At 36.5% G+C, this 11,137-nt stretch overlaps 1 protein-coding gene across 1 annotated transcript; it reads left to right on the top strand.

The window, feature by feature from the left end:
* Positions 1-6,961: 6,961 nt before the first annotated feature.
* On the top strand, positions 6,962-7,540 carry LOC141718882 (uncharacterized). The gene has a single exon (XM_074521257.1). The coding sequence runs from the start codon at positions 6,962-6,964 to the stop codon at positions 7,538-7,540; it is 579 nt and encodes a 192-aa protein (XP_074377358.1).
* The last annotated feature ends 3,597 nt before the right edge of the window (positions 7,541-11,137 follow it).

The raw sequence follows: 11,137 nt of genomic DNA, 5'->3' as shown, positions 1-11,137 counted from the left end.
AGTCCATTAAATAATTTATTTAATCTAACAATTAAACTTTGAGCTTCGCCAGTCCCCTGAGCTGTTTGGCTGTATACCCCGCGCACCTCTTCTCGTACTTTAACAGATAAGCGTTCAATCCAAGTACGTTCCTCAACTTAACAATCCTTTTATAAATAATACCCAGATTCCTTTCACAAGCTGTTGACGCCTAGTGCAATTGGTCTAGTTCACAGATGACTAACCCTGATTCAGGTCTTCGTATTATAGCGTTGATTACATTGTTAAGCTTGCCTCAACTTTATTACTTCGAACACTGACTATCAATAAACAATTGTACTTTCACTAGAATCCTTTCTGGTACTTTAGACAACGTCTTCATTAACCTCTGTCTATACCCTGTCTTCAATTCTTTAGATTCCTATGCTTCGAACATTGTCTATCTTAATCAATGCTAATACACTGAAATCTTCCGATAGCACTTGTATATTGAATCTTCAACCTTTCTAAAACCCTGAAAGTCTTTAACCTTTGTTCTTCACTTAGGCATGATCATATTAATGAACTTCTTTCAGTGACCTGTAGATGGACTTGAGGCCTTCTTCTAATCTTTTGATTCTTTGTATTTGCCTTGTCTTCATTCTTCCTGATTTCTTGTGTAGACGTAGTATTATTAACCTGTCATATTCTAGTGTTGTTATTGTGTTGAGTTATCATGTAACTGTTCATACAGCTACGTAGTCTTACCAATAGGTTTATATTCTATTACATGTCTAGAATCATGATTATATCGTTTAAACATTTACACGTGAAACACATTGTGAATATACTGCATGTGAGGCGGTAAAGCTAACTCATAAGCAACTTTTCCCACTTTCTTCAAGATTTCGAATGGTCCAATGTATCGTGGCTTCAATTTACCCTTGTTTCCAAATCTGGTCAATCCTTTCCATGGTGATATTTTGAGTAACACATGCTCTCCCTCTTGGTAGTCCATATCTTTTCTCGCTTGATCTGCATATTTGCGTTGTCGATTCTGCGCTCCATCTAATCATTTTCGAATAAGTTCTATCTTTTCTTTAGTATGTTGAATCAATTCTGGACCCAAAATCTTTTGTTCTCCAACTTCATCCCAATACACCGGTGATCTGTATTTTCTCCCATATAAATCTTCGTAAGGTGGCATTCCAATGCTCGCGTGATAGCTGTTGTTGTAAGAAAAATTCGACTAAAGGTAAATGCTCGTCCCAACTATCTTCGAAATCAATCGCACAAACTCGTAACATGTCTTCAATTGTCTGGATAGTTCTTTCACTTTGCCCATTAGTTTGTGAATGATTAGCGGTACTCATATTTAATTTGGTTCCAAGACATTCTTGAAATTGTCTCCAAAATCTTGAATTAAATTGGGGATCTCGATCAGACAGGATAGATATTGGAACTCTATGTCGCATCAAAATTTCCTTGAGATATAAGTGCACTAGCTTGTCGAGTGAAAATCTTTCATTAATCGGTAGAATATGTGCTGACTTTGTTAGTCTGTCAATGATTACCCATATCGCGTCATGATTTGCTCTGGTCCTTGGAAATCCTACCACAAAATCCATTGCTAGATGTTCCCATTTCCATTTTGGAATATCCAATGGTTGCAGTAATCCACTTGGATGTTGATGTTCCGCTTTAACTCGTTGGCATGTGTAGCATTTACTTACCCATTCTGCTATCTCCTTCTTCATATTTGGCCACCAAAAATTTTCTTTCAAATCACGGTACATTTTTGTACTTCCTGGATGTATGGAATATTTCGAACTGTGCGCATCTCGTAATATCTCTTCCTTCATCTCGGCCATATTAGGGATCCAGACTCTTGATGCAAAGCATAGAATTACTTCGTTATCCTTCTAGGTGATGATTTCTTTCCCTGTTAAGTTGTCATCTTGACCCATCACTTCTTCTTGACATCATCGAATCTTTTCCAATAATTTTGGTTGAAAAATCATCGCGTAAATAACTTCAGTATATTCATTGGGAACACGAATCTCAATTCCCAACTTGTCAAATTCCTTAGCTGATTCTTCAGATGAAGTTAACAAATTCAATCTTTCTTTTTGGCTCATAACATCTGCCACAACTTTTGCTTTCCCTGGATGATAGCTAATCATAACATCGTAATCTTTGATCAACTCTAACCATCGTTGTTGCCTCATGTTAAGTTCCTTCTGCGTAAAGATGTAATCCAAACTTTTATGATCCGTGTAGATCTCGCATTTTTCACTGTAAAGATAATGTCTCCAAAGTTTCAATGCAAATACGATCGCTGCTAATTCCAGATCATGTGTAGGATATTTTTGTTCGTGAGGTTTTAATTATCTCGAGGCATATACAATTACGTTCTCATGTTGCATCTGTACACATCCTAGTCCGCGGTATGAAGCTTCGCTGTAAATGACAAAATCTCCATGCTCATCTGGCAATACAAGTACCGGTGCGGTTACTAACCGATTCTTCAGTTCTTGAAAACTTTCCTCACATTTGTCATCCCATACGAACTTTTCACTTTTCGAGTCAACTTGGTCAGTGGCGTTGCTATTTTCGCAAAATCCTTGACAAACCTTCTATAATATCCTGCCAATCCCAAGAAACTTCGAACTTCTGTTGATGTCTTCGGCCTTTCCCAATTTAACACAACTTCAATCTTCGCTGGGTCAACTTGAATGCCTTCCCTACTAATGATATGCCCTAAAAATTGTACTTCCTTCAACCAGAATTCGCATTTCGAGAACTTCGTGTACAGCTACTCCTTTCTTAGAATTTCCAAAGCAATCCTCAAATGCTCGGCATGTTCTTCTTCACTCTTCGAATAAATCAAGATGTCATCAATAAATACAATCACGAATTTATCCAAGTACCTCTTGAATACCCTATTCATCAGATCCATGAATGTTGCTAGCACGTTGGTCAAACCGAATGTCATTACGAGAAACTCATAATGTCCGTATCTGGTATGAAAAGCAGTCTTGGTAATATCTTCATCTTTAATCTTCAATAAATTATAGCCCGATCTCAAATCTATCTATGAAAACTATGCTGCTCCTTTTAGCTGATCAAACAAATCATCGATTCTTGGTAGATGATATTTATTCTTGATAGTCAGCTTATTCAATTCCCGATAGTAGATGCATAGTCGCATGTTGCCATCTCTTTTCTTTACGAACAATACCGGTGCACCCCATGGGGATACACTAGGTCTTATGATTCCCCAATCTAGTAGATCTTGCAATTGCGTCGATAATTCTTTCATCTCGAATGGTGTCATTCGATATGGAGCTTTCGAAACTGGTCCTGTACCTGACGCTAAATTGATTGTAAACTCAATCTCTTGGTCTGGCGGTAACCCTGGAAGCTCGTCTGGAAAGACATCAAGAAATTCACTTACAACTGGAATATCTTTTATCTTGGGACTTCCCTTTTCTGTATCTAATATTTAGGCTATATACATCTCACATCCTTGTTGAAATAATCATTTAGTCTGCATCATTGTCAAAAAATTATTTCCCTGTTTTTCGCCTTTGAACATTACCGTTGCATTTTCCGCAGTTCGCAATTGCACCTTCTTATTCGCGCAATCCATCTGGGCATTATGACAAGCTAACCAATCCATTCCCAAAATAACGTCAAACTTTCCAAATTTTAAAAGAATCAGGTCTACGGAGAAATAATGTCCGACTATTTCGATATCGCACGCAGGACATACTCGATTCACCGGAACTTGGTCGTTATTCGCTAATTTTATAATTAACTTCTCGCCCAACCATTCAGTTTCATAATATATCTTGTCAAGGAATTCTTCAAAAATAAAAGATCGTGTAGCTCCAGAATCAATTAGTACTTTTGAATTTACTGAGTTCACCAAAAGTGTACCTGCAATCACACTAGAATTCTGCACAGCTTCTTTCATTGTCATGTTAAAAGTCCTTGCTCTGGGCTGATTAGGCTGTGGTGGAGGAGGTAATGTCAACACTTTCGGAATACTAGCTGTCATTGCTGGTCATTTGCAATTCCTAGCGATATGTCCTTTCTTTCCACACTGGAAACAAGTAACTTCTGTTTTTCCCGCTGGACATTCGTTAGAATAGTGCCCCTTCTGCTTATATTTGAAACATGTCACATTCGCCTTGATACAGACACCGGTATGTTTCTGACCACATGTCTTGCAGTACGACACTGGGACTCTGATAATTCCCTGCTGGCTGGGAGCTTGGAAATGATTACCTATTTTCTGGTTGCCTTGTCCTATCCTTTTGAAATTCATATTTGTCCGGGCTTGGAATCCCGGCTTCCTGCTGGAACGGTTCTGGAAACTTTCATGTCCTCTTTCCTTTTGGGTTCTTTCGCTTTATCCTTCAATAATTATGGCTTTCTGGACCATGGCGGTATAAGTTGTGAATTCAAAAACTGCCACTTGGCCACGAATCCATGGTCGTAGTCCTTGTTGGAATCTTTGGGCTCGTTTTTCTTCAGTATCAACTTGTTCTGGAATAAATCTAGCCAATTCAGTAAACTTGGTTTCGTATTCAGTCATGGACATACTTCCCTGCTTCAATTCTAAAAACTTAACCTGTATTTGATTCTTCACATAGCGAGGAAAATGTTTCTCTAAAAACAGCCCTTTAAACCTATCCCAGGTTACAATGTCTTCATCTTCTAATGCTTTCCTAAATTCCCACCAATAATTAGCTTCTCCTTTCAAAAAAGTAACTAGAAAAATTAGTCTCTTGGTCCTCACCTACTTTCACAAGCGCAAACGCTTTTTCTATTTCCTTTAACCAAATTGTAGCCTTAATAGGATCTGCTGTTTCCTCAAACTCTAGAGGCTTAACTGACTGAAACTGTCTGAGGTTCAGGACGAGGTGGCTGTTGTAACATTTGTTGCTGAATCTATTGCTACATCTGCTACTGCATCATTATCATCTGTTGTTGCATTAGACAGAACATTTGGTTCATAGTGTCGTTAGTCTGTTCCTCAGAGTTGCTGTTGGAGGTTTCGGTTCTAGTCTTTCTCTTTGGTGCCATTTTTTGATAATAAAACAAGTAATTCCTTTTTAACAGTTTATTAAACAATTGACAGTAAATAAGGAAACAATTTGCTCAATATAAAACAGGAAATTTAAATAAGCAGTTGAAATGATTTGTAACTAATAAAAATGATGGTACATTTTTTTTACAGAATTTTAAAGTATGGAAAACTGTAAAACGATAAGGTAAATGTAAATGTTGTAAAACTGTAAGACTTAAATTTAGATAAAAGAAAATTTGAAAAAGTTCATTTTTTATATATAACACCAGCCTCAGGTGTGGATGCTTGGTACAAAAAGCCTCGCTCAAAACTGTCCTGGCTGCTGCTACTACAAGTCAAGCTAAATACCACACACATACATCACTAACCATACTATACTAGCTGCATCTATCTACATCAGTCACCTATACTACACATCTGGTCTCCTGCTGTCAGATCTCAAAATACTGGCGGAATATGCCTCAGCTCATCCCGGAGTATCTGAACAACTGTATGTGCCAAACGAAAAACCCTATGAAACTCCGCATAAGAAGGAGGTTCGTCATGTGTCAAAGCATCTAACTCAAAGGTAGCGCTCATCACTATGGACTATAGCCTCTGTCTCATCGTATAATCCGACTGAAGTGCGGCTAATGGTCATCGGTCTCTTTGATCAAACAAATGCATAATCTCCCTGCACTGGGATATCCAGTACTCGACATCCTCTCTCACAAAACTGTAATCATGATACGGTACCATCATAGTTGTGCAATATGTCCTACTGACTCCTGCGTCGGAACTCTCTACATCCCTGCAGCACCCTGCTGTGGTAACCCCAACTGTAACCCTACATCATGCTCACCCATACCCTCAACCAGGGCCATCTGAAATATCTCTGGCTCTGGGGCATGCACCTGAATAGGAGGTAACATTGCTGGTGGTGGAAACTCTGGCTCAACCTCTGGAATAAACTGATAATCTATCGGAAGTGGAGGTGGAAGCATCGGCTCAAAGAACTCTAGTAGATCAAACATCTCTACTGGATCAAGAATCAGCTCTGGCACTGGTGGTGCTGGCTCCTGGGGAAATGGTGGAGGTGGTGGAAGAGGTGGAAATACATACTCAGATACTGGCAGGGTCGGCCCTTGGGTAAGGCGACCAAGGCGGCCACCTAGGGCACCACCGCGCACAGGGACACCAAAATATTTCAATAACATATGTATATAGGTGTATTTATTTTTTATATTATTTTTTTTATATATTAAAATACAAATTTTAATTAGAATACATTAACATATATGTGATTGGGGGACATATTAAAATTTTAAAATATATTATTATCTTTGTGATAACTTTATTTAAAAATTAAAATATAATTTACTTTAATTTACTTTAAAAATATAATTAATAAATTTATTTAATAAACAAAACAAAGTAAAAATGTGAAAGGTTTGGAGAAATTGAGTTTTTGGACTATGCGCGTCTATACCCATTACCTCAGATGGCCAGATGAAGTCATATAACAAAAGTACAAAACCCTCTCCTTCCCTCTGCTTAGCTACCGAATAAAATACAGAACACAAATTGTTCTCTGTTCATTCTGAATATCAATTATCAAAACACTGGAAGTCATCGACTCATCGTGAAGATCGGATCATCTGTGCTTTGCAATTCAGCAATTATAACACAGGTATGGTTTAAAGATTTCTATTCTAATTACTTTTTTAATAATATTGTAATTTACTATTTGTTTATTATTATTTTTCAATTTAAGGATTTGATGTGAATAATTAGAGAATAATTGAGATTTGTTTTTGCAAAAAGTAGTATGTCTTTTGTGATTTACTGATTTGGGATTGGTGACTAAAATTAATTGCATTATTTTGTTTGATGACTAGATAATTTGAAAATCTTGTGCTTTGTGATATGGCAAACTGTTGTAGCAAGGGGTCTAATTTTTTTGGGGTTATACAAAGATTATTCACTTTGTTTTCATCTTCAACACAGCGATGGGAAATTCTCAAGAAATTTGTTAACGGCCTAACATTAAAGCCATTGTGTGCAACAAGATGGGAAAGTCACATCGAAAGCGTGAGAGCGGTAAGATTTCAGACTTCTAAACTAAGAGATGCATTGGTTCATCTTAGTAATGTAACTCAAGACTCTATGATAAGGTGTGAAGCTAGAAGTTTAGTTGAAAATGAAATTGAGAGTTTTGAGTTTCTATTTTCTATGTGCATCTGGTTTAACTTGTTAAATATCATTACTGCAGTTAGTAAGTTCTTACAACTTGAAGATATTGATATTGATATTGCATTGTCAAGATTGGAAGAACTTATAAATTTCTTTAATGAGTTTAGAGAAACTGGTTATGACTCTTGTAAGAAGGAGGCAAAAGAGTTAGCTTTGGAGTTGGATGTGGAGCCTGTGTTTCCTGAAAAGCGAAAAATTCGTAGGCTTGTTCATTTTGATGATCTTGGGGTTACTGCAGCTGATGATGATTAGAACTTGAGTGCTGAACAAAAATTTAGAAGGTATTATTTCTTGTATATTGTTGATCAAGGTGCTTTTCAACTCAAAGAACGGTTTAAACAGTTTCAAGATTATAAGGAAAAATTTGGGTTTTTATTTAACCTGAAGAAGCATTTATCTGGTGATGATGAGGGGTTAAAATCTTGTTGCATGAAGCTTGAGGGATTTCTTAGACATGATATGCGATATGATATTGTTAGCGCAGAGTTGTTTAACGAGTTACTAGTGCTTCGAATGGTAATACCCGATGAGATAACAAAGGCAATAGATGTGCTTAATTATTTAAGTTCTAGTTCAAGACAAATAAATTATCCAAATGCTTGGATAGCTTATAGAATCGTTGTGACCATTCCTGTTACAGTGGTAGAGGCGGAAAGGACATTTTCTAGATTGAAACTGATCAAATCTTATCTCCGCTCTTCGATGTCTCAAGATAGACTTAATGGATTGGCTTTATTGTCTATTGAAAGTCAGCTGGCAAGTTCTCTAGATTATAGCAAAATCATAGAGAGATTCACATCTCAAAAGCCTAGAAAAAAGTTTCAAAATCAATAAAGGTAAACTCATTTTTATAACTTTATTTTGACATTGTTGTGTACTAGTAATGATGAATGTTCTATATTCATGATACTACATCAGTGGCTTGCAGGAGATTATTGCAGGGGGTTGAAAACTTGGATATTTAGCGTACAAAAAATTCATTATATTCACTTGCTACTTTAGATTCAAGTAAGTTTTCTTTTATAAAATGAATATATCTTAATGTGATTTTTTGGTTATGAATATGGGGCACCATTTTTGAATCCCGCCTAGGGCACCCAAATACATAGGGCCGGCCCTGGATACTGGTGGAATAACTGGTGCGACTGGTCTTGTGACTGTCCTCTCGGATGAACCTGAATAACCTGACGACGCCATCTGATAATATACCAAAGAAAGAAGAAAGGTCACTAAATAATTCCTAGAACTTATACTTTCCTATTGTAATCTTATCTAAATCATAACACTACTCTTCCTATTTGACTATTTTTATCCTATGTGATCTCCCTATCTTATCTTATTCCTAATGTTCTTATTTTCAGGGACCAAACCTACAGCTCTGATGCCAAACCTGTAACGCCCTCCAGATCCGGGGTATAAGTCTGGGGGTTACTAGCTAATCTCCAAACCTGTACAACCTGAATAAAATAATAATAAAATATATCTAAACCCCTTTAACACTAACCAGGATTTTTTTAGGTTGAAGTATGAAAACAAGAACCACTAACTACTTTATTACAAACCAAAATCAAAATCTTACAAACTCTTTTTATTACAAACCATTATCTAACCAGTTTTAAACTAAGTTCATCTTTATTCTAACACACACACTAACTATCTACACTCCACCTGTTCGGGAAACTCAAAGCTTTCTTCCTGGATTGGAATCAACACCTTAGGTATGAAAGGGTCCCGTATCTTGACCCACTTCTTTACTACTCGAGTCCTGATAGGTTTCATATTCCTTCTTAACTGAAAACAATAAGGTGAATAACAACAAAAAGGGGTGAGCCAACAATTGCTCAACAAGTCCGTAAATTATCAACAGTGTTAAAGAAATTTAAATGAATCGGTAATCTGGGTACATCTGCAAAGATATGACCCTACTAGAATAGAAAGAAGGCCATTACTGGCGAATAAAAATGAACTAAATTGGACACAAGTTCGCACCTATACCCTGCTGATTAGCCAGGATACAATGCAGATCTATATCTCACTATATAGATCCAGTCGGGTACCCAGGCTCTACAGCCCATATCAAGGATCCGGTTATGTCCCGGTCCTTAGGATCAAGTAAAACTTAATCCCAAATATCACTATCCAGTCCATGGAGTAGCAACCGGAATAATCGGTATGCTTTGATATATTCTAATCACTAGAATATACCAATGTGTATGTGTAACAATTGGAATACGAATAGAGAATTCAAGGAAAAGGAGAAATCAAGAATCGAAATGAAATATGAATAAGTGAATAGCAATTGTGTATCAGTGTTTGTGAATAAGAATCAAAAGAGTGCCAGTGTGATAAGAATCTGAAGAAACGTCACTATTCTGAAATTAGAATAGGGGAAAAACTTGCCTTCCACACGATTTACTCTAAGTATTTCACCTTTATCTATCACCGGCTTAATCCGCCTTGTTGGCTTGGCTTCTATCAAGGAAATAGACTGATTTAGCCATCTCGTAGAAAAATGAAAATAATTCATTTTTCTAAGTTGGTATGGATTGTTATAGCACTAGATTCGACTTGGTTTTAGGATGTTGATTGGGTTGTGCACGTAGATGAAGAAGACGATGTTGTGTTGCTAGTTTGAGATGTTCTTTCTCTTTCAAAATTTGTTGTATTGTTTTATGGATGTTTTGAGGTCAAAGAACTTGAGTTAGATAAATCTGAGTTACACATGGAAGATGATTGTGTAGCCATATGTGGTTGAGTTGGAATTTCAAGAATCTGAATTCAAGAATCTCTGAAAGAGATTTAGAATTTGGCATCATGTGTCAGGATTTAGAATTCAAGAATAACACATGAAGAGTTATTTGGCATCATGTGTCAGGATTTGGAATTCCCAAAAGAGCTTCTTGTGCGATTAATTTAGTGTGAATAAATTTAGATTCAATAAAGCGGTCATGACGAGAAGTATACACTCGATTAGTGGTAGGATCCAGATAATGGTATGCACTTTGAGTTTAGGAGTACCCAATAAAGATATAAAGCTTAGATTTTGGTTCTAATTTGTGGGTGGTGTATGGCTTTAGCCATGGATAACACAAGCAACAAAAACTTCTTAATTTGAGATAATTAGGCAAAGTACCAAATAAACAAAGATATGGGGATTTGTTTGATAATGTGGGAGTTGGAAGCCTTTAATTATATAATAAGCTATGGAAAATGTGAAGGACCAAAATTTGAGAGGCAAATGAGCATGGGAAAGAAGGGACAGGCCCGTTTCTATAATATGTTGATGATGCCGTTCAACGAAACCATTATGTTCCGGTGTATGAGGAGGAGAAGTAAGATGTGAAATGCCATCTATAGTCGGGAAAGAAGCTAAATCTTGGTATCCCCCCCCCCATTATCAGAGTATATTTTAATTGATTAGTTAAATATTTTTTCAACCAAGGCCTTAAATCGAACAAAAACCAATTGTGTATCAGATTTATTTTTGAGAGGATAAAACTAAATATATTTGGTAAAATGATCAATAAACACAACATAATATTTGAAATTATGAAGAGAATAAATTGGTGATGTCCATAAATTAGTTTAGATAATATCAAATGGCCATGAGATATTAAAGTGGATTTATTAAATGGTAGTTTGTGACTTTTTTTACAATAACATGCATCACAATTATAAGATAATGAACTGGAGATATCAAGATTAAAATTTGATACAAGATGCTTACAAATATCTAAAGAAGGATGGTCGAGCCTATGGTGCCAGTTTATTGTTGAAGCCTTAGTAGTTGAAAAAGCAAGAATTGATGAAGAATTTTGCAGCTCATAAATTCCTTGTCTAGTTGGACCC

This window comes from Apium graveolens, chromosome 4 (assembly GCF_009905375.1).
Source record: "Apium graveolens cultivar Ventura chromosome 4, ASM990537v1, whole genome shotgun sequence".
In the NCBI taxonomy this organism is placed as follows: Eukaryota; Viridiplantae; Streptophyta; class Magnoliopsida; order Apiales; family Apiaceae; genus Apium; species Apium graveolens.
The sequence above is the reverse complement of the archived record's forward strand: the minus strand, read 5'-3'. Positions and strand labels throughout refer to the sequence as shown.

What these genes read in the sequence shown, in the direction of transcription:
- LOC141718882 (XM_074521257.1), top strand. Translation starts at nt 6,962, where the DNA reads ATGGCAAACTGTTGTAGCAAGGGGTCTAATTTTTTTGGGGTTATACAA.